This window comes from Erpetoichthys calabaricus, chromosome 2 (genome assembly GCF_900747795.2).
Source record: "Erpetoichthys calabaricus chromosome 2, fErpCal1.3, whole genome shotgun sequence".
Taxonomy (NCBI): domain Eukaryota; kingdom Metazoa; phylum Chordata; class Cladistia; order Polypteriformes; family Polypteridae; genus Erpetoichthys; species Erpetoichthys calabaricus.
In genome coordinates, this window is record NC_041395.2 from 72,335,961 (window position 1) to 72,361,442 (window position 25,482).

At 33.7% G+C, this 25,482-nt stretch overlaps 1 protein-coding gene across 2 annotated transcripts in view; it reads right to left on the reverse strand.

The window, feature by feature from the left end:
* Window positions 1-225: 225 nt before the first annotated feature.
* The window catches only part of far1 (fatty acyl CoA reductase 1), a 113,980-nt gene continuing 88,723 nt past the window's right edge, over window positions 226-25,482 (reverse strand). The window contains exons 8-12 of one of the 2 annotated variants that reach the window (XM_051922777.1): window positions 23,217-23,284; window positions 14,560-14,731; window positions 6,530-6,659; window positions 5,731-5,858; window positions 226-2,909 (exon numbers count right to left, since the gene is read on the reverse strand). In XM_051922777.1, coding sequence (XP_051778737.1) covers window positions 2,747-2,909; window positions 5,731-5,858; window positions 6,530-6,659; window positions 14,560-14,731; window positions 23,217-23,284 — 661 coding nt within the window. In that variant the 3' untranslated portion in view covers window positions 226-2,746. Of the gene's footprint in view, window positions 2,910-5,730; window positions 5,859-6,529; window positions 6,660-14,559; window positions 14,732-15,024; window positions 15,197-23,216; window positions 23,285-25,482 lie in introns of both variants that reach the window. The other variant, XM_028793910.2, reaches the window with a different exon arrangement.

Sequence of the window (25,482 nt, forward strand, 5' to 3'; positions counted from 1 at the left end):
TTTAAGTAGCAGCTAGATTACCTCTGTACCAAGGGGATAAAATAAGGTTACCATCCCTCTTGTATATCGTAAAAATTGACTAAAGGAGGTAGGCATAAGAAAAGGCATGTGGACCGTAAATATTTATGTTTCAACCTTCTCACTAGTAGACCCTGAAAATGGCAGATAAACCACTATCTATCTATATATATTGGTAATTTAACACTAGAAAAAAAAAGTCAAAAATTCCTTCTCTTTGATTTATTTTTCCTTTTTGGTTTACAAACAAAGGCACCCATAATGTTTCTATTAACATTTACTTTTTGTCTTTTAACTCTTCAAATATTAGATACGAAGGAGAAGTTAAAACGTATTGGTCATTAGGTATACTGTACATGCCACAAATGCTACAAGGGACATTTCACATGAAAGATCTGGAAGAAGTGACATAAATATGGAAAATATAATACAGTGTAATTTAAAGAGGAAACCCAGAATCTAATAAGCTTCAAGTTAGTTACTTAGTGTAAAAGTAAACCTCTACATAGATTGGGAAATTTGGCTGTTGTACTATTTACTAATTTACTTTAGACTTTCATTCAGTTTTTATATATGACGGCAAATGGAAAATAATTAACTTATAACAAAAACTGTCAGTACATGGAACTCCAAAGTCCCCCAACTGTAAATAAACTGTCGTGAGCTTTGTTCACATAACCAATTAAAGAATGCATTGCACTGAGCTTGTCATGAAAAAGAAAAAAAAAAAAACAAAAAACACAGTATTATTTTCTATTATATCAAGCAATGTTCCTAAGTGAGTAAATAGGATAAAAGGCAACAAAATATCTTATAATTTATCATTTTGGGAATTGTTAAATCCCTTCAGGCCAATTGTGCAGCCACCCTCATTTTCCCTGGAAGCTCAATACAAAACCAGAAATGACCAATTTTTTGATGTAAAAATAACTTAATATTTACATATGCTGGCAGCGTATTTACTGCTAGAGTATGAACTATTATAATGGAAGTTGAATATGGAGAAAAATTCAAACCTACCACACAAAAAAATTAAAAATATATCTGAACCTTGTTTATCTGATTACTCTTCTAGCGTCCAATGAAATCATTGTGAAAAACAGCAGCAAGAAACAGTCTGAGAAATGATCATACAAGTAACAGCATCCCAAAAAGACTAAAACAGATTCAAATATTTTGAATGGTTCTCCTGCCACTTCAGCTTTATAGATGTCATTGAAACACGCCAGACAATAGTTTTCAAAAGATAACAGCTTTTTTTGTAAATAAATACATCACATTTTTTCTAATCACAAAAATAAAATGGTTTCTTCTATTTTGCTTTTGTTTTTTTAACCAAACTTGTTCTTGAAGTTCCTTTTTTAAATCAACTTTCTAAATATAATTTTACAATAACAGATTACAAAATAGTTTTTGCCTTGCTTTGCAAACAGCATGTGAAAATTCAGGCACCATTTTCTATTTTCAAGTTTTTTTATATACATATAATATTTATATATTCAAAAAATATCAAACTATTAGTTGAATGCCACTTTTCATTCAGATGATGAAAATTTCACTTCTTTGCCATTAGCAAGAATTGTTAAAAGTCTATTAGTTTCTAAACTGAAATAGGGAAGAGAAAAGACATACAACCTCACTGTTATACCAGAAACTAAATTCAAGTCTCAGCCCTTCAGAAAAGGAAAAGTGTACACATTTCACTGAAGAAACTAAGGTTAAACTGTTGCTGGAAAAAAACAGTACTCTCCAAAATACATTCACTATTAAATATATGACTGACAAACTTTCAATTATAGTAAGTGCAACTAGGATATATCTACTTTGATTAATTTCTTCAGGAAAAAAACACACAAAATCATGTGAATTACACACAAGGTTAATTCCTTCATATAAATATAGACATTTCCATACACTATTTCGACACACCATTCAAGTGGACAAGCACTTAAAGTTGAATTTTTCAAATTTTTGTGAGAATCACCACACAATATACCACTGTCTTTGCCATATGCCCAATCCTCTGGAACATACTTGCTTTTCTCACGTTTTTCACTAGTAACAAAGTCAGACTGACATTAGGCACTGTAATGAACTACAAAAATAAATGCCATCCATCCAAAAAATATAACAAACATCAAAAATGCCTTTTTTCACTCATTAGCACATGAAGTAGGATATATCTTAATTTTACATGAAGGGACAAAATTGAGAGTGAAAATTATAAACAGCATTGGATATTTTCAGAAACACCGTTTTGGGTAACTACAAGTTTAAACAAAATGTGGAGAGAAAAAATGCACTGTATGGAAAACGGGAAGAAGTGCCAAAGAAAACAACTGAATATTAAAAGAAACCGTAAAGCCCAGGAACAATCGGCAACAGTGAAGTCTCCCTAATTTTCTTTGCTGTCCCTGAAAAAACAATCTTAGATTGATAAATTGTGGACATATGCTGTTACAAGGTGGCAGATTTACTAAACAGCATATTGTTTGCTTAACAGTTATTTTTAAAAATTGCCAAAGGCTATTAGGTACAGGATCTCCACTCTTTTTTGTACTTAACCTTTCAGTCGTTTCAAATAAATTACATACAGATACACAACACACAACATGTAGAATGTTTTTAGTTTTGTCAGCATAAACATGTAATGCAGACAGTACTGTCCAGTCTTCGGAAAGCATTCCTTCAAATGCATAGAGCTTCAAATTCCAGGAATTTGTGTTTCTCAGTATCTCATTGTACTGGAGGCTCTGAAGTAGGACAGGAACTTGTAGCACAAGCTGACTACAAAGTACCAGATATTTCGAGCCATCTGTGATCTTGCTATGAAAACACGCCAAATCAAGACGACAAGGATTGTGTTGAAAGCATATCGGATATTCCTTAATCTGGAAGAAAAAGCAGCAATGCTAAAATCACATATTTAACCATCATTCAGGCAGGGGTATACAAATGATCAGCCAATTACTTTCAAGGTTAAATATCTATTTACATTAAATTTGGACAATTAAAAAGGAATAAAGTCTATAAAATGACATCTTAAAAATATTTATCTGATGACTATTTTATTCTACATTTCTTAAAATATTGTTTGTCAAAGTTACAAAGAATTTTATTCCCTTGGGTATCCTCCTTATTACAATAGAAGAGTCCTAAAAATAATCAAATGCAAATTTAAAAAAATGTAAATAATACAAAATTTATGAAAAATCCATGTTAAATAGATCTTCCAAAAAAAAAAAAAAAAGACGCTCCTAACCTTATTAATAGTACTAGGGTGTTGTACCGTGTTAGCCATTATGAATGTAGAGAAAAGCCAAGCAAAATGACACCTTTTATTGGTTAACTAAAAAGATTACAATGTTAATTGTAATCACAATTAACATTGTAATCTTTTTAGTTAGCCAATAAAAGGTGTCATTTTGCTTGGCTTTTCTCTAACCTTATTAATATAAACATATTCTCTGAAAGAATGCATGTCTGTATTTTTCAGTCTCCTCTCAAATGTAAGAGTAGCAAAACTGTGGATAGCCATCTGAATTACAGTACAGTGATCCCTCGCTATATCGCGCTTCGCCTTTCGCGGCTTCACTCCATCGCGGATTTTATATGTAAGCATATTTAAATATATATCGCGGATTTTTCGCTGCTTCGCGGGTTTCTGCGGACAATAGGTCTTTTAATTTCTGGTAAATGCTTACTCAGTTGGTTTGCCCAGTTGATTTCATACAAGGGGCGCTATTGGCAGATGGCTGAGAAGCTATCCAGCTTACTTTCTCTCTCTCTCTCTCTTGCGCTGACGTAGGGGGGTGTGAGCAGGGGGGCTGTGTGCAGCTGCTTCCTGAAGGACATGCTGCACGGAGCTTCGCATACTTAAAAGCTCAAAGGGCACGTATTGATTTTTTTTATCTGTCTCTCTCTTCCTGCTCCTGACAGAGGGGGTGTGAGCTGCCGCCTTCAACAGCTTTGTACCGGCGGTGCTTCGCATACTTAAAAGCCAAAAAACCCTATTGATTTTTTTTTTGACTGCTTGCTTTGCACTCCTTTGAAAAGGAAGATATGTTTGCATTCTTTTAATTGTGAGACAGAACTGTCATCTCTGTCTTGTCATGGAGCACAGTTTAAACTTTTGAAAAAGAGACAAATGTTTGTTTGCAGTGTTTGAATAACGTTCCTGTCTCTCTACAACCTCCTGTGTTTCTGCGCAAATCTGTGACCCAAGCATGACAATATAAAAATAACCATATAAACATATGGTTTCTACTTCGCGGATTTTCCTATTTCGCGGGTGGCTCTGGAACGCAACCCCCGCGATGGAGGAGGGATTACTGTATTCCTATACTTTTTTCATTTTTCTATAGTGTAGCCGAAACTTTTTTTCTTCTTTCTCTGCCTCACAGCTAACATAAATACAATGCAAATACCAGTCAAGGACATCACTTCTCTTCATTTCTAAGGCACTCCATTGCTGCTCTGGCAGCGTGCTTTGGACTATTGTCCTGTTTGTCCAGAAAGTCTTCCCCATATAAAGGTTTCCAGTATAATTTTGACCAGACTGTCATTCCTACAGCCAAAAAGTATCCTCATAATGTGATGCTGCTGTCACCACCACATTTTACAGTGGGGGGTGATGTTACCTGGCTGGTGTTAATATTTATACCACATACTGCTTGGTGTTTAAGAAAAAAAATTCCACTTTAGTCCCATTCTGCCACATCTCTGCACTATATTCCGAGTGATGTTTTGCAAATATTTTATGGGGCATACTTCTTGCCTCTCTTCCATAAAGAACTTATGTGCAATGCACTTGAGACTGTTCAGTCGGGAATATCCTCCCCACTTGCAGTCATTAAATTCTATGACTCAAACAGACAGTTGGGAGTCACAGTAGCTTCTCTGACAAATGCTATTCTTTTTTGGCAACTACCCTTTCCTAAATCTATGCCTCTCTGTAAATCACATCCTTGATTTGTTTGAAATGCTCCTTTCTCATCACTTTGTACTTATCTTCAGCATACTGTTGGATGTTAAAAACAAAGAATACTGCATTTATCCTACTAAATTAACTGAAAGCAGGAGAGCCACCCATTTCCAGAACAGGTGGAGCCCACCAATGACTTGGGTGAGTTGGTAAGGTCATACATTGCAGCTGAGTACAAATACTTTTTAAAATTCTCAAATATGATTTTTTCCTTTTAGTGTTGAAAAGTATTTAATTTGTATCCTTTGAGTTGGCATGATTCTCTCTGCTTTGTGAATATACTGTAAGTTTAGGATCAGAGAAAAAATGTGAAAATAGTTTTGGGACTGAATATTTTTTCAAGGCTATGAACATAGAGGCATGCAGAAAAAATCTCTTTTCTGTGTCACCTCTACTATCTCTGCTATCAACATTTTAAATATATAGAAAGGTGACAGTAAAAGCAGGCATTCTTGTAACAGTAGAAGTATGAATTAGATAACCTCTACATAAACTCACTGAATTTAAATATCTGTTTTAAAATCAATTTAGTAAACCTTTTTCAATCTGATAAGCCAGGAATTTTTAATTGAATTTAAACAATTTGGTTAAGATAACAGGTGAAATTTCTACTTAAAACGAAAATCTACATTTAGATTGCCATAGGATTCCATGTTGAGGTATGAAAAATAACATTCCCTAAATAAATTTCAATTGAAAAACAACTCAGAAATGGTATATGCCCTCACTTATTGAGATGTTTTCTTGCTGCTGGAAGTCCAGAGAGCTCCTCGTTCAGGACATATTTCTTGGTTCCCATACAGTAATTTTCCATATACTCAGCCCAATGTAGCTGTCTTACATCAAAATTAAACACCTGAAACATTAAAATAAATTACCAAGAAAAAACTCATTAAAAGGCCCTACACAATGGCAAAGTTGTATTTTCGAAATGTTTAGACAAAGCTATTGAATTTTGTGTTTAAAATGACACATTCAGGTGACCAGTTTGGCATGGTATAGAATGATCAATTAGACAGGACTTGCACAAACAGAATGACACATTTGATATTTTACATGGTGGCAAGTATGTGAAGATATGAGATAAACAGTATTCACGAATGCTTTTAAAAAGTATTTCTTAACATCAGATAAAAAGCTGAAAGAGATATACAAAATAAGCACTATACTCATATTACTAGGTTTTCTATTTCATACATTGTTTCTATGGTTTTAAACTATTAAAGGAAAAAGCACAACGTATTAAATTTTACAATAGAATGAATCTGAATATATTAGTGTTTTTGAACTCGACTTTAAAAATCATTCAATCAAAAAAGGAATTGAAGAACAAAGTTATGGTATGAAGTATCAAAATGTTAATCTGAACTATGTTCTTATATCTATCTATCTATCTATCTATCTCTATCTATATTAATACCATCGAAAAGTTCAACAACAAAATAAATTATTAATCAAATGTGTGCAAAAGAGATTTTAAGATGACTTTGACAGAACAGAAAAATAAGGCAGCACAAAAAGCCATACCTTCTTATCTTCAGCACTCAACTGGTTCATTAGCATATTAGTGTTGTCAGTACTCCAAACCCAGGAGTGACTGGTGAAATATTCCAGTAGCATCATAGCTTTATGAAGTCTTGTTATGGTTTTCATCATTCTGCACAATTCATTAGTAAATAGAAGACACCATTACATAAAGCACAAATAAACTGCAAAAAGTAAAATGCAACTAGCACCAAGTTCACCAGTATAAAATAATTTCAATTTATAAGACAAAACAAATGGTTTTGAATTACTAAATTCAAATATTTTTGCAAGAAATTCCAGCAATCCAAACAAAATGGTTTCATTGAAGTCTATTTGTCTAAGCAGGGTCCAAATTACAAACAGGACTTGCATTGCATTTCAATCATTTATCATTAGGTTTTAAATTTCAAATATATAATCTCACTTAATCATGTCTTTTACAGCTAATACTCAGGTCAATCAATCATTAGTTGCAACAGAAGACAAAGTATAAAATTAGGAGTTAAACTGTCTTACTACTGCTACAATATGAGTAATTATCTGTCCATCAGTGGTGTCTTTTTAGCATTTATTCACAAAGGAAAAAAAGAGTTTACACAAACATGGTCATCTTTTAAGGGGGGAAAAAAGAAACAAACTAATACATAAGAGTGTAAAGTGAAGCGAGCATAGCAAAATTTCACACATTTATCTGATTTGAGAGCAACTTCTAATTAAAAAGCAAAATAACTTAAGGATTTAGGATCTATTTTGTTCAGAGCATTAATGAAAAGATCATTAATAAATTTCTACATTGATCAAGAAAGGCAAATTGCTATAATTCTTTTTAAAATACATTTTATCAACTGACCAAGCAAGCTACAGTGCGATGTGTTTGATGACGACATTTGGAAATTCATCTTTTCAATGACTGTCTAGTATTTACAATACAATACAATACAATACAATACAATACAATACAATACAATACAATACAGTTTATTTTTGTATAGCCCAAAATCACACAGGAAGTGCCGCAATGGGCTTATTTCTAGAATAGTAATGAACCACAGAGACTCCAAGTGTTATACCCAGTCAAAAAGACAAAAAAAAAACAAAAAAAACTTGTTAGCGATTTTTTACCAACTCAAAAAAATATTTTTGTGCTTCCAGCTATCATATTATGTACAGTATTTGATGCCATTTTAATCATTAATGTTTTATAATGCCTCCATTATTGAGTATACTTTTGCTAAGTTTCCTTTAGGTCTCCATATGGTTAGCCTGAAAAAAATATATTTTCAAAGAATTTAGGCAGTGAAAATTGTAGATTATATCTGAGAAACTGTTTTCATTTTCTCATTGCACGCAATCATTTTACAATATAATACAAAAATAATATGAACTCTGCTGTTGGATATTACTTGTTTTTTGTGCTAGGGATATATACAATGTATTTAGAATAAAAGCTATCACACCATTGCAAGATGATGTGTTTGAAATAGCATTTGTAGTTAACTTGTAAATTAACAGAATAGAACTGTTCTGCTATTAATTTTAAAGACACATCATAATCAACTAATTGCCTCTAAAAAAATAAACAAGCTAAACTGATCAATTCTGGCTTGAAACAGTTTGCACACAGGGATATTTGATGATGAGACCACAGTGCCTGCAAAAAGATAGTTCCATTTTTAAAATGCGACTCTCATACTGAAAAAAACACATGATGCCAGAAGCAAAGAAAAAAATGGGTGGGAGTGTCAGTCTCTTTCAAGGACATATTTTAAGGATGTTTAGCAAGTAAAAACTGACAAAATATATACTGTACTCATTTATTGCAGTAAAATGAGTGATGATTTTATGTTCATTTTATTTGATTTCTTCTTTATTTTTTAAGTAGCTTTTCTGATTTGGAATAATGAGACTATAGACATTTATGGCAGTATATTCTACTTTTGATTAAAAATGCACAAAATGCAAAACACAACTGAAAAGAACCTTGAAAAGAACCTATCAGTCTCTATGCATGATTCATTTTTCTGTCCAAATATCATAACAAAGAACAAACACAGGTGCATAATAGACCAAGTAAGTGTTTCACTTTTACTTACATAGCTCTAAATAGTTCAGTTTACTTCATTTAAGAAAATATGATTATGCATAAAAATTATCAATGTAATTGGGAGAAAAGCACTTCAAGATAAATAACTAAATCCCAGTTTACTTCATTTAAGAAAATGTGATTATGCATAAAAATGATCAATGTAATTGGGAGAAAAGCACTTCAAGATAAATAACTAAATCCTAACTAAGGAAAAAATTTAAAGAGAAACCCACAGAAAATCATTTTGAGAACCACAGCCTAGAAAAATCCTACTTACAGAGTTTTAAATTTGTCTTTTAATAGACATTTTGCACAGTTACTCATTAAATGTTTGCAATTAAACTAAAAACATTTTTGCTTTGTGGTATTAAGACATTTTTCTATTAGTCATTAGTATCACAGAAAGCACCTTAGCTAATTTTTTTTTTTTTTAACTATTTAAGTAGTACTAATTATATCCTGCCAAACAGTATTTTGAACAGAAGCAAGTTCATCTCTAAATGGAAGTTTTATTTTAGCCACTAGGAAAAAATGTAACAAAATATTAAGTTTTAATAAAATAAAAATGTGCCTGTTATTACATCATACAAAAATAGTTGGATTTTTAATGAAATTAGGACGACACTTGGATTGCCCCCAAATGACACTGAATTTAAAAATCTTACTTGTATACGATAAGAATTAATTTTGTATGTGCTGCATTAAATTTGCTGCACTGTAATAAAATTAACTCCATACTGATCCTAGAAAGCATTTAACATGTCTTACTTGCCAATTTAAAATCCACAAAGAACGCCTAACTAATATCATGATGAATCCAGAGAATGCAGGTTTTTACATCAAACCACCGTACCTGGACCTCCTGTGCATACAATACCCACCATTGAACCGCTCTAAAATTGTGTCCCTTAACACCATCTGATTACCCATTCAAGGTCGAATGTCACCAGCTCTCCATGTCAGCATCTGCTTTGTCAAGGCTACTAGTACCTGATGAACAACCAAACTTTGAGAATAGCAGATGTCAATTTATGTTTAAACTGCTTTTCCCAAAGCATGCTGAAGGGTGAGCAGCAACAATTTATTTGTACCCAGATGGTATCTAAAGACGCAATTGTCCATGAAGCACTATACTATACTTCATTACATGATAAAGGACATATGTTCCAGTTGATTGTACATTTAAAAGATATAATGTTGTTCAAAGGCAAAGTAAGATGTGGATAGGTATACATCAGAGCTACACCGGTTACATTTTTAGAGTCCAAGGTCAAAATGGCTGATAATATATACATTTGTGCCCTTAAGTTTACATACCCTGGCAGGGTTTGTAAGATGGGTACCATACTTCAAAGAAAAGATGACTGATCAGGCAAAGCACATTTCATCTACTTTTAATGAAATCCAAATTAAACTATAAGGCATCACAGAATAGCACAACCATTAACCAAAACATAGTAATAACATAGTGGGAAGTAGTTAGCGAGGTGTGGGCACAGTAAAGGCTTTTTACTTGCAGCTTGATTGTGTAGTTAATTTTTGTTCAAGTACATCCTTATTGTGCATTTTGAAGCAGCACCACTTGTTTGCAGAAAAGCTTGTATTTCAGCTGAAGTGGCTTGTAGTTTTTTTCTTGGCATCTCAACAAATGATCCTGGCAGTTGTGGCTGAAATCTCACTTGGTCTACCTGACTGTGGCCTGGTAACAGAACCCCTAACTTTCCACTTCTTTTAAATCAGAGTTTGAAAACTACGGACAGGCATTTTTAGATCTCTGAATATATTTTTATATTCTTTCAGTGATTTAAACAAATCAAAAACCTTTTCTTGCTGGTTCTTTGACAGTTCGTTTGCTTTTCCTTTGGCTTGGTATCCAGCAAAGTCAGTGCAGCTCTGCTATGAATTTAAACTGTTTATGCACTGACACTGACTACAATCAAAAAAGGTTAGAAGTGTGGACACTCACCCTTAAATACCTTTAATATGAAGCTGTGTGTGTCAACTTGTGTGTATATTATCAGCCCCAACATTCAAGGTATGTAAACTTTAGATGAGGCCCATTGGAGTGATTTCAGTTATCATTATGACTTAAAAAAGGCACATGAAATTATGTGACAATAAACTGCTTAATCTGACCACACTTCCTAATTGAAAGAAAAGCTTTCAGCATGATTACTTATGTTTTCCAAACAATGGCCAATATTTCACAAATTCTACCAGGGTATGTCAACTTTTGGTCACAACTGTATTTCCTTATTTTATTAATAACTGCAAAAACCAGTACAATAGGCAGGTGATTCAAAACAGAGAAAGATGGCAAGCGTAAGATTAAAAGCAAATGGGACTTTGCTGTAGTAAAAGATGATCTATTTTTGAAGGTGTGATTTATGGTCAGCCTAAAGGAAATAATTTATTTGATAATGGCAATATTTAAATTCCATTATGGACAGGCAAGCTACCTATAGGCAGGTCCTGCCGTTTACCAGGACAGACTATGGCCCCGCGTGACTATGAATTGAATTTTGCAGCTTTCAAAGTGTGACGGTAATTAGCAAACATTTACTTGTATATCCCTAAATGAACAATTAGAAAGAGCAGTGAGCATTAGATTTTAAAACTGGAAATCTTATAATACAATAAAAACATGCTTGCTGGAAATAAGAACAAAAAAAGATTTTAAATGTTATGCCAATTAATTTTGAATTACTGGTTCACTGGTGCTAGCCAAATCAAACCAAATGATTGGTCTTTAAATTTAATAAGACAATAAATCAGATCTTAAACTAGTTTATTGTTGCAACTGCAACAGAGGTGCCCCATTTGACTTGGTGGGAGAAGGAATATCATTTAATACTGACAAATGCACTTACAGTTTATGTTCAAAAAGTTAAGTGTTTTTTTTATAAGGGATGCACCGATACTATTTGTTGGTAGTTGCATTGGTCTGACCATCCTCTGGGTAGTCGTACTTTTTGTCTTATGGCTTCCTTCAAGTACTAAAGCAGTGCTGGAACACCAAGTTGAATTGGGGAAAAAAATGTAAACATGGATGGGATTTAAAGGAAAACAACTATAAGGAGGCTAGAAATAAATCACTGGATGAATGGTATTTTCTCCTCATACAAAAAACAGAAGATTATGTAATAATAATAATTAATAATAATTTATTACATTTAACAGTGGAAACATTTCAGATGATGGGTTTTCACTGGACAAATGAAAATGTCTGCTGCACAAAACAATCCCCATTAAACACATATACTGTATATGCTAAAATGTCAGCCTGATTTTGTTATATGTATGATCTTTGTGTACCTGTGGTGTTATTCTGGAAACCACATTTATTTTTACTACTGTTTTCACATTTAAATTTGATAATTAGAATATATTTGAATTTCTTTTGCGGAGATTAAATTCAAAGTTTTAAACCTCTCCACTCTGCTTTATGCTAATGCAGTTGACACACTTATTTGCTGCAGGACCAGTATTCTGCTTTTTTTCTGTTGTTGTATCATACCTTGTGCCTATCAGAGTTACAGTAAAACCGCAATGCAACAGAACACTTAGCTGCTTAGCAGATATTCAGCCTATCAATTGCTATGTTACATCCAGGGTTTGCTTCCTGGCTTATGTGTATTTTCCTTTTATTGTTGGCATTGAATTTGTTTTATTAAGTACATTTTGTTAATACTGTTATGTTTATTATTCAGTATTTACTTATTGTGTATTCTGTTATGTTCCTTGCATTTTATGGTTGGTAGTGACATCACAGATAAAATTAAAATGTTAAATACAGAATAATGAAATGTGGCAACTGTTGCTTTTAATTGAACAAAGGACAAAATAGCAATATTCTTGCCTTTTTCCATGTTTGTCTCAAGTTTGTGCTTTTTAAATTTTTATTTATAAAGAAAGTAAGTCTGACACCAGAATGAGAAGTATAAAAAGCACTCTATTTGACACAACACCACAATGATTCAATAACGAAAAGTCACAGCCCTTGTTCTTAGAGACCATATGTTTGTATCCAATGTAAGATGAGTTACAGCAAAATTTAACCTAAATATTTCTGCATAAAGTTATTGTTACGCACAATATTATTACAATAAATGGCTCTTTGTGCAAATAAGCACTCAGAGGTCTGTCACTTTTTAATAACCTCTGACTTTGCTTTTTCATCAGCTACTTAGTCTTTTCAGCTATGGTGCAGCTGATACCAGGACTGGGGCTCTTTGAAGAGCCACATTTTAATGTTAAACAACCAAATATTCACTTCAGTACTATGTCACTAACAGAATCCCAAGATTAGGGATTATTATTAATAAAATAGCACTTTTAAATTGGCTGTCAGTTGCAATATATTAAAGAAAATTCAACCAGCTATATTATAAGAGACCTGAGCTCCTTCATCAATTATATTCATATTTACTCAATATAACATTATCAAATTAATTAACACACCGATAATAATGTGAAGAACTTTTTTTTTACACTTTTATTTGTGCTTTTATTTTTATATGTGAAGCGGTCCAGGCTGCTTAATAACCTATTTTAATTAGTTTTATTAGTCATTGGGGTTATTACTAATTGCATTCTTGTGCGTATTTCTTATATAAAAATGAGTACAAGGATTATCAATTCACTCTTGAAACCACTCTGTGAGAAACCAAGGAAGCTGCTATTATAAAGGCAGAGAAGTTGTCAGATATGGCTACCTGAACTACAGGTGAGCTAAAGGAAAGAAAACCATATGCATTGCTGTTGAAAAGAATGTTAAAGAGAGGAGCCTATAGGAGTCTGTACATGTAATTAGAAACAATGTGCTCATGTGAAATTGTTAAGATGCAGAAACTCCTACCTGAACCTAACATTCCAAAATCACAGACTGTTCTCCGTTACTAAGCAAGCAACTTAGTCAGATTCCCTTTCTTGTCTGCTTTTGTTGGTATAGCATGATGTTCCAGTGTCAGTCAGTTGCCATACAAATTCCAATTTAAAAGTGTGTTGGCTAAATGCTAAACATTTTACAAGAGTTACTTTAGCTTTGTTAAATGTTATTAATAATGAATGGATATTCTTACAAAAAAAATAAGATTAATTTACAAATTTTTTTGTAAAAATGTGGCATCACTCTTCTCCTTCTATTAAATGTATTGGCATTGATACTAAGTACATGTCGTCAGAAAATGGTCTCGGTGCACCCCAAATGTTTACCCATAGAATCATAGGTGTTCACACTAAATAAACAAGGTTGTGTGGCCATCCTTTTCTCACCAAGTTGTTATTCCTTCATCATTTAAGTATTTACTCAAAAGGTTGTTAAAAGAAACACCTAAGACAAGTTTTTCAAAATTAAGCAAAACCTGTCAGTGTTTTATCAGGTTTTTCAGGCCAGCAAAGTTTTCTTAGACTAATCACAAAATTAAAGATGTGCAATATCACATTTCTCAGTTTCTTCTCTTTTGTTTATAACAGATGTATCTTCTTGAAATCACATTACTGTAGGTGCTAATAATAATTGGCTGAAAGACCTGAGTAATATGGTTTACTTAGAATGGAAAAGATTGGTTCGAAGAGGGTGCCAATTAGATACATGTAGGTCATTTAATTTACCAATACACCAAAAGACTTGATGGCATGGGCTGTTAGGTCACAAATAATATAAAAGCAGATATGAAGTTTAAAAATTCTCCACTCATACTAACAGTTGATTCTTCACAATGCATTTACAAGTAGAAAATGAGATAAATAATTTCTGAAGCATGCTTGGCAGCACAGCTTTTTAAAAAAGTTGTTAAAAAGCTTATTTTCACATGCACATAACAAAAACAGTGTTAATAAAAGAGCTCCAAACCCAGTGCCATGAAGTCTGTATTTTCTTTGCTCGCCTCCTCCACCAAAGCATTACCATCACCCGGTGGGTTATTTCCACTGAACATCTTACCGGGGTTTCTGACCTGTCAACATGAGATACCCATCATACAGCAGTGCAGGTACTACATGACTGACAGCTCTCCAGTACTGATTCATAAAAGGATTGGAACGGAGATTAACATTGGGGCGCCTGATTGCCTGTTCTAAGGGATTCATCTTGAAGGACACATTTACACAATTCTCTGTAAAAAAATATGTATTAAAGAAAAAAAAAAAAAAAACAACACCACATAACTTTAAGATCTCACTGAAAGGATGCATACCATTGCCAGCTGTCAATTTAAATACCAAATAAAAGAGACTTGTGCAGTATATTCTGTTCAGTCTGGAGATTATGCATCCTCACCTGAGACATAATAGTCACTCTAAGAATACTTTGATGGACGTATGAACATAGCACCACCTTTAAATCCGTAGATATGTCATGATTGCTGGATATTGCAATACAACAGAGAGCTGATCAAGCTCAGATTACCTTGGTGTTCTTCCTGTTATCCTGAGGTAGATATCATATAGGAATGCTGGTGCCTTATGGCTAACAGCAATCCAGTACTGATAGATAAGGTGATTGGAGGTGAGATTAACATTGGGCCGTCGGAAGGCCTGCTCGAGAGGGTTCCTCTTGAATGTGGATATTACATGGTACTCTAAGAAAGAAAAGTGTCATATCATAAAGATTCACCATTTCTTAAGTGCTGTAAAATCTACCCTAAAGACCTTGTTTCCATAAATATACTAATCTTATTATAGCTTTATTAAACTGATTTCAATCGCATCTATTTCAATTACACAATATGGTTTATATATTTTTAAAAAATAAGAAAATTTTATCATTCAAGATCAAAGTCAAATAATCTTCTTATCAATCTACTGCAAAATAATTGTGTTAATAATGATAAAAAAAAATGAGAAAGTGTACAAATGAACCTTATTAAAATAAAATTCCTAATTCTTCCAGAGATTATGATGCCTTTTCTTAACTGCCCTGAATAACTGTGTATATGACAATTAAGGAATATCACTTACAAGTGTTAGATCCCAATAGAGATTTTAAATGTTTAAATAGTAAACATGCAGCAATTAAAGATCTATTTTTTTTATATTGAACAAATATTTTACTGCTCGTTTATTAAATCATACTACTATATGATTTTAGCACTTACTGTATGTCTAGCAGAGAAGGCAAGTAACTCAGTCCTAGAAGGCTGCACCTTGTCATTCCAGCCAATTTCAATTTCATAGGCCAACTGTCGACTATAAATGAACCTCTTGCTTAACTAGTCTATGTACTGTAATTTTTTGTTTGGACCTTTTACTACATATTAAATTAAGTTTCTCTTGTTATTGTTACCAAGGATCAACCTGACTCACTATTTTGTGCCACATTTTTCTAAAAGGTTCCTACAAAGCAGCAAATTCATGACAAGTAGGTAAATTTGTGGGAGTAAAATCTTGTGTGTGCCACTTGTCTGTGCATCAGAATAGACCTACCTTCTAGCAAATCAGTGAATTAATCAAAACTGAAAAGTCTAATTACAGTTATGTTTCTCTCAAAAACAGTAAACATTTGTGTGAATATTACTGAAAAAGCACATCACAACAGGCAGTTTAAATATACGAACAAGAAAACAAATTGTACAATCAGGCAAGAGTACTCTACCATGAGCTCAAAGTGGCTGTTGACTGTACACTAGCTCAAACTAAAACCTGTAATCGCTGGTGTCAAGAATTAGTAAACTGACCTAAGGTGGTACAGAGTGAATATGAACAGCAGCACAGCATATCAATTCAAACAGACATGTCCGATGGATGCTTAATGTACAAAAGTTACAGATGTGTCCCTTTCTCTTCCTGCACAAAGATACTCTAAAGAGATAACATATCTGTTATTGAGGCATGAAAAATGTGTTTTGAGAGGCTACAGTTGAATGAAACCAACTGCAAATTTTAAAGCAGTCCCCTTTTTCTTCCAACATTTTGATCTCTGGAGACTAACTAACTTTAAAATCCAATTTAAGAAAAAAATAATTTGCTTTACAACTCTAAGGAATGGAATAAGAATGTCTCGTTGTAAGCAACAACTCAAGTTAGAGTTAAAATTTGTTAAATATAGAATAATAAAATGTCACAACTACTGCTTTTACCTGAACAAAAGGAAAAGTACCAGTACTGTGCTCATTATACAGCTTAAGTGTTTAGTAGTAAAACATGCCACTCTGTTTGAAAGTGCAGTATGTTTTTGAAGGTCATTTTCCTTGCAGAAATAGAAAATGTGATCAGGGGTTAAAAGAAATAATATGAAACTCAATGCAGTTCCCCATGGTAAAATTTTTAATTTGATACAAATATTAACATGTCTTGATTATTTAGTTTGTTCAGAATGATCCCATTTAGCATCTAGTCTAATAAAAGCAACTCTGACTTTCTGCACCAGCCCAAGTTTTTCAAAATAAAATACTACTGCATACATTTTTAAATGTGTAGAAGTATAGAACCAAAAACACAGTACATATATAAATGGAAAGCAATGATAGATGTTGCTTTTATAAACTGCAATAATAAATGAGACAGTCAACAGTCTCAAAAAGGTGTATGTTTTTAATATATCCAGTTCGAAGAGGATTTTTAGGTTATTTGAAAAACATGCAACTATCAGTTATTTATCTACTTTGAGTTATTAATTCACTGCTTAATTAAACAAGGTTAAGCCTTGTCCAAATGGTCATCATATATATTTCAGTGTTGCTAAACTTCTTCAGCTAGCCAGGGAGAATATAATTTGAGATTCAAAAGTGAATTTGAAGCCTTATGTACATATGTTTGATGGTTAATACTATATTTATATTAATGCATCTAGGGTCAATTCAGTTTTGTTAATGAACTACTATACAACTGTGAAAGGAGTTTCCTAGATCACTCAAATTACTAACATATGTCAAGCAAACATAGAATACAAGAAGAAAAAATAATTTAGTTATAAAATACATTAATTGAACAAAAACAGAGGTTATTTGTTTATGTATAAAATTTAAGCAGTGCTCATAATATTGTTTAGGTCTAATGTTTATAAACAAGTAATTCATCAAGATGGTATTACTTTTAACTAAAAGCTCGTCAGAGATGGACATGAAGACCTATCCCCATATTTCCTTATTCTTTGAAAACATTTAAACTAAACATACTTAAAAAAAGATTCCATGTAACATTAAAGCGGTTTTTTTAAGCATTTGTGTTCAAGCAATTATTTTGTAGAACAGAAAGCATCAATCAATAAGAAAAAAAATTAACAGACAAAATGTTAACCATTTAGTATTTATGTCTATGTTCACTAATCACTAGTTTCTTAAAATTTCTAATACTGTCTGAGCTTTGACAAATTCTTATTACTATTCATACAATCAAATGGATCTTTGAAAAAAAATACCATATTTATTCCAATAATTGTTGATGCACTTACAATTAACACACTTTCATTTAAATGATCACTGGGTGATCATTAGAGACTATTTTTTACAACGTATATCTACACAATGTGAGAGATCAGTAGTATAACTGTCTCCTTTTCTCTTCACTCTGTATTTAAGGGGATTATTGATTGATAAAGGGGAAGAGAGAAGCCAGCATCTTAACATCAGCAAAACCAAGTAACTGGTTATTGACTTTCGAAGCACCAAACTGCCTCTATGCCTGGCACTATACAGGGAGTAGATGCGGAGGTGGTGCACTCCTACAAGTACCTGGGGATCCACATCTATGACAGGTTGGATTGGTTTCGTAGCACAAAGTAACTACAGTATATAAGAAAGAGCAGAGGAGGCTTTTTTTTTTTCTTAGGTGACTGTGTTCCTTAAATGTTCGAAGTGACATCCTTCACATATTCTACAACTCTGTGATAGCCAGTGCAATTTTCTACGTTATGGTGTGCTGGGCTGGTAACATCAGTTCAAGAGAGGCCACTGAATCAGCAAGCTAATTAAAAGGGCAGGCTCAGTTATGGCACACTCTGGACACCCTGGAGATAGATGTGAAGGAGGTTATTAAAACAAAACTGAGTGTCCTTATAAACAATGTTGCATATCCACTCTCTAACATGCTAACACTGAGTACTTTCAACCAACAATTATTTGGCAGAAGTGTGCCAAGAAATGCTACTCGGGCTCCTTTACACCAACAGAAGTACATCTGCACAATGGTTCAAAGAATTTCCCAGGGAATCAACTGGAAACCAGTTATGATTCTGAATGAGTTACACTTATCAAGATTATGTCTGGGGATCAACAAGAAACTCTAGAAGGAAATTTTATGGCATGTCTGTTCCCAATGTAACTATATGACAGCAGCAGCATCACTGGAATTTACTAAAGGTCCTGATCAGATTTGGCACATTAAGACTATGTACATTATCATTCCCTAACAAACGTGGTGCACTTTTGCAAGTAGGAATGGCAGAGTACTTCTAGATTATATACAGTAGACCCCCGCAAAGTCACGGTTCAGAGTTCGCGGCCTCAGTCATTTGCAGATTTTTCCTTAGAACCTATCTAATAATTATTAGCGGAAAACGTAAATATCCTCTGCAATTTTTATGATTTTTTTCATGGCAATACTGTAATGTAGAGAGAACAGGAAGCAACTGTAGCAGAAACGCGGCTTGAGATGGTGAAAGTAGCCAATAGAATTTGAAACTGCGACTCCCAGGAGTCCCTGCAGTGGCTCCAATTGGTCTTCTGCTGAGGGTGCTGGGGCTATTGGGGTCAAAGGATGTCAGCGCGGCTTTTACAAAGGGTGCAGGTGACCAAAAGCAAAAAAAAGTTTTTGTAATTTGTGTTTCAAGTTCCTGTCTCTCTGCCTGCCTTCTGTTGGGTTACCTGTACTTGTTTGTTTGTCCTGGATCGTTTAATGTTTGGCGTCTGCATTGTCTGCAAGTCTGCCTGTGTACATGAGGACTGTAAATGGATTCATGGCCATCCTGCAAAGAAAGAAGCGCTCCTGAACCTGTCTTCACCATTTCAGGAACTAGCGGTAGGACTATCTTTACATTCCCATTCAACGTGTGGATCTCTGGACTATCTATTTTCATCATTACATTTCATCCGTTGCCGTTTTTCACAATTTACTGTGTGTTTTTTGTTGGTGCTTTGTTGTATTTAATGTGTTATCACTGTAAGGGGAACAGGGGTGATATCGTTGTTTTCATTTATTTCATTTGTTTTCATTACATTCTTTATTTGCTGTTTGATTACCGGATTGCTTTGTTTTTGTCTGTTTGTGAGTGCATGCGGGTCGGGTCAAGGCTGGGTGCGTCCCTGGAATCTCCACCATAAAAATAAATAAATCGCCGTCTTCTCGACGGTGTGAATCTTAGCGGCACTGGACCACTACAGCATTATTCATTTCTCCTTGCTGCTGATTGACTGTGATGCATCGCCAGCTGAGTGTTCTTGTGTTTTTCGTTTTGTTCCTCTTAACCCTTAAACCGGCACAACCAGCTATAGTCGTTTCCCAGTGCCATTTGCAAGCACGCAGGAACCGACTTAAAAGCCTGAACAGCACCTGTTCTTTTTTTGGCTCCTGTTGGGGGTTGTGCTCCCCTATGATGTTTGTCTATTCTTTAATCGATAACTAACTGCATACTGAGCTCGTTTTATTTCTGAAAGAGACATGTTTGTTTGTTTGAAGTGTTTGAATAAAGTTCCTGTCTCTACAATCTCCTATGTTTCTGTGCAATTATGTGACCCAAGCGTGACACACTGCAGCCTCACTGTCTCTGGGATTGAGACAGCGTCAGTGTTTACCTCTGTGTTTGCGTGCTGCCAGTTCAAGCGTTGTTGGCTCAGTGATTTACTTAATTTCTTCCATGGTGTCAGTTGCACTTTGTACATATTGTTGTTTTTTTCAAATAGTTTTTACAGTTCATTAGCAGTGTGTAAAATGATCAGTGTTGCAGTAACTGTGATGCTCTTTGCATGAAAAAAAAAAGTGTTCTATTTAAATTTCACTTTTTCTTTGTGAGTTGTGATGTTTACTTAAAGTGTAGCAAAAAAGTATTTGGCGTCCAGGGATGCATTAACCCCAAAGTATGTGGCAGTTTAAGGGTTAAAGCCCCAAGATTGCTTCGAAACGCCCTGCACCTTCTAAGGCTTCTGGCAATGAAAACGCGCTTGCATGAACTACTGCGCATATAGCGGTAACATTGGTATTTTACATTCTAGCACTGTGGGAGACATAGCAGCACAGTATGCAGGTTTACTTTTACATTCTTTTTTTAGGTAATGTATTAAGCTGAATTTGAAATTAAATTAAAGTGATTTGGGGGAATATTTAGGGCTTAAACTATAAAAATAGGCATTTTTTTTAACCACATCCAAAATTTGCGGTTTTTTACAATTCGCGGGTGCTCTAGGAACATAACCCTGTGAATTTTGGGGGTGTACTGTATTTCATTAGTAATAGAGACTTTTCAAAAGTATTAATGTGTTATTGATCCTTTTTCGGGATAGCCTGCATAACTGAAAAAACATTTCTTAGTATGATGTATCAAAATACAATGGTTTGACACTCAAGTTAAAATGGATGGACTAGTTTTTCAAATCACAGTATGTAAATATTTACACATATACACAAATTATTCTAAATTTTAGTACTGCATCCAGTACATTTACAAAACAGAATAACTGTGCAAAATTGACTTCATCTACTGTTCAAAAATTCTTGTTGCCATGACTAAAAACAAATCTGAGCTGATGTCAAAACATGTATGATCGAACCCTACCAGCTCAACTCTACTTCCAAATGTTTATTGCAGTGCTGCATTTGAAAAAGCATTGTGGACTATTGCCCATTTTATACATTTTTCAATTTGAAAAAGACATCCTTATGTTTGCATTGCCCAATATGAGGCATGCATGGTCATTATAAGTTTACTTTTCTCTGTCTCTTGGCCTGGGTCTGTTATTCCTAAAAGAATGTTTCTTCCTTCTTATTATGATCAGAGTTGAAAGAGGTTGGGTCCAAATGTATATAGGAAAGAATATTGGCAGATGGTGCCTATTCAGTTACTACAGAACATGTACAATTTGTTAAAAAATAATATATTTTCTTGCTCTTTTAAGACATATGAACTTTTATTACCAAGGGCATCAGGCAAATAAGGGGTGGGAAAAAAGTGTAAAATGACCATGTAAAAACAGAAAAAAAAAAAAGACAAACCTATAGTGAGTTGCGTGTTGCACACATTATGAAAAATACATTTTCTAATATCTTAAGGCAAACTACACAATTCCTCAAGCATTTTTGACAAATAATCAGCACTTTCCCCCATATATAAAACATACTATTCAATTTTAAAGTTTGCACAGCAAAATTAGGAATTTAATGAGTACATTAGGATTCAAAATGCAAACTGTGTACTGTATCTACTCATAAATGAAAGTATATTCAGTGTGCCAAATTACACTGTTCAATTTAATGTAAATCACAAAATACATCACAAATACACTGGTAAATTAATTTTTAATTTGAGCTTAATGTTGGTGCAAATTACAAAAAAAGCATTTATTTACAATATGCTATTAACTTCTAATGACACTTTAATATTTGCGTAGGAACATCTGTACTTTTTTTGTATTTCTAAAGCTTATTTAATAAAACTGGCTTATTTAAAAAATGGACTTTAAAGTGTACCATGATACTTCAAGCTTTTTTGTGAAGAAATATGTTTTTCATATGGCAGTGACATAAATGTTACAAAAACAATTAAAAAGGTGAAGTGCTTGCACATTAATTTTGAAATATTAACAGTGGCTCGCTCCTTATCAGTTATTATATTACTGTGCTCCTACTTGAAAAAAATGGTTTCTATAAAGTTTTCTACCTTAGGCAAGATAAAAAAGTATGTAAGTATTTTTATTCATTCCCGTGTTATATTATCAGTTAAAAAAGATGCTACTCTTAAGATAATCAGCACTGCAGACAATAAAAATTATGCATTCTTTTAAAAATAAAAAACACACCACAACATATCACAATCTGATTTACCACTTAAAAAATGTAGCAGCTGTAACTGTAAATATAGATGCCAGAAAATACAAGTTATTCTGGGTTTGTGTGAAAAAAGACCACAATGCACATGTAACAGCAACAAAAAAAATAGTAAATTTAAGTCGGACTTGTTTCAGCTCAAAAGCGGAGAGATTATTGGAATAAATATGGCAAAAACATAAAAATTTTATACTGAAAATGTATAAATTTATAAAAGCAACACTGTACACAAATGTGTTTATATAGTGCTTACAGTTAGAATAAAAGTTTAAAATGTTTTTAAACTTTTAATGTGTAGTACAGTATTGTGTACTATTTGTAATATGGTATCAACTGTAATTAGCAGATATTTGTAATTATATTCTTTATTAAACCTGACAATACAAAACTATCACACATCTAAAAGCATACCTCATAATGAAAAAGGTTTAAAAACTACAAACTCCATTAAGATTTACATTTTTTTTAAACTTTCTTCTTGTCTTGTACCTTCTCAAATCTACTAATAGTGCACATAAACATTTCTTTTTAAGTAAAATTAAAATGCTTCATCTGAATCCTCGCTTTCATGACTGCTGATCTATGCTTACTTGAATATTCAAATCTTACTCAAAAATGTATACATACCAACTTCTCCCCAATGAAATGGATTAACTCCTCCAGTTGTACAGTTATATACCAAAACAGATCTTGGCCTGGAAAAGAACATAAAGTATATTTAATAATAATAAAAAAATAATCAGCATCACTTATCCATACAGCACACCATAACAAAAATTTTAAGACCGTATTTACAGTCAAATGTTGACTAAACAGTGGAACTGTAGCTTTAGTATAATGAATAAAATAAAGATATTTCAATTGCTATAAAATGTTAAACAATAACAAATACTCATATGACAGGGTACTGTTTATTCTGAATAGGGATGTGGTTATTATGCACCATTATTGCTCAAGGATCAAGGGCTTCATGACACCCGATTAGATGCATCAGTGACTCTATATCTGCTACGGAAAGTAACTATTTTACAAAATTAAGTGGGCCACAAAAACGGCATAGGAAAAGACAAATGAAGTGTAAAAGGATTTTCCATTTTATGTGGTTCAAAAGGGAAAAACATAAGAGAGCTCTGTGGTTAGATCTTAAAACAAAATAAAATCCCAGTGGTTTTATTAAATCTTGTATAAAATCAACATATCACTTTCTGTCACTTGCATGTCTATGAAGGAAATAACACTCTCCAAAGCACCTGGGCAAATAACACTGAAAGCTCAAAAGGTTGCAACACCTTCAACATCAGAGTCACTAACCTGCTCTTTAGTAAATAATTGATTAAATAACTAACACATGGAAAAGCAGAGTAAAAATCATGATGATGATGGAAAAAACAAATTAAGTTACATAAATGGAAGGTATATTTTTAAAAATAAAAATGACCAAAGTTAGATTTGTGATTTCTATACTGATTCAAAACACAGAAACTGGGAAATTGCAGCTTACTTAAATTAAGCTAGGGGTCCAATTAAAACAGATGATGGTTGTAACAAAAACCAGCAGCCATATGGGTCCCCAGGACTGAGGTACGTGATCCACTGGATAAGAATTTATCTTGTAATCCATATGCATTTGTATGCTCTGACACATCCTGGTGAGTGCTTTTTGTGCTCAATTTCTACCTAATCCTGGTACTGACTTTTAGCAAATTGCTTTCCGGAGTTTTAAATTATGGATTTCACTAATAATCTATGGGTTTCTTATCATAAGGTGTTGGCATGCATTTATTCACACAGTGCATGGTTGGCAAGAGCCTTATCACTGAGCATGCCACCCTGCTGATTTCACAATTCACTGCATTTTAGTTTGGCTGGGCACTGTTTTCCCTGCCAAATGGACAGCCCTAGATTATTGTCCTACCCTTTCCAACGCACACTGTACAAAATGCTATTTGTATGCCACTTGACACTGTAATTACATTATTAAGGCAGCACCATCTTGTTTGGGGTGGGGAGAAGAATATACTGGAACTGTCAATCACATCTTCTTAGCTATAGCAACGATGGGGCAAAGAGCATGCAGCCAATCCACTGGCTGCCAGACAGCTTAAGGGAGCATGTTATAATAATAATAATAATTCATTACATTTATATAGCGCTTTTCTCAGTACTCAAAGCGCTATCCACACAGGGAGGAACTGAACCCACAATCTTCCACAGTCTCCTTACTGCAAAGCAGCAGCACTACCACTGCGGGTTGTCAGATGTGTGGGATTTCAGATAAACTGGGCTAGCCAGAAAACAGGTGTGCAGGTAAAAGTGTCAATTATGTAGGGTGTGATTAATGGTCTCCCCTGAAAATTTACTGCAACCACAAATGAAACTACAAACATCAAATAAATTTTAAGCTTTTTTTAAAGTCTAACTGAACAGTTTTAACAATTTAGGTGTGGGGGCAAAGAGAAGGATATGGATGATGGAGAAGGGTGTGAATGTAAACCTGAGCATGTGATTGGCATGTGGGGTCTGTTTTAGAGCATGGAGGTGGCATGGTGCCACAGATGGGAAGGCCTTTGAGGAAATGTCCAATTTCCCCCTTTCATTGCCATCCTTCTCATTCATGAATGCTGTCGTTGCAAGTTCTTTGTCATAGATGACACTCATAACAGTTCATATGTGTGCCTGAGCAGACATGCAAACAAACAATACATGGCGTGACAAATTGAAGTCATCTCAAGGAATGCTTTTCCTGTTAACAGCCAACATCTACTCAGAACATGAAAGAAAACAAAATGGTAAAAAAGACAAAATAGTAGATAAAAACAGAATAGAAAAGAGAACTAAAAATCAGGAAAGAAAATGTGAATGACTAGCTTAGCACCTTGGTGTATTCAGAAAA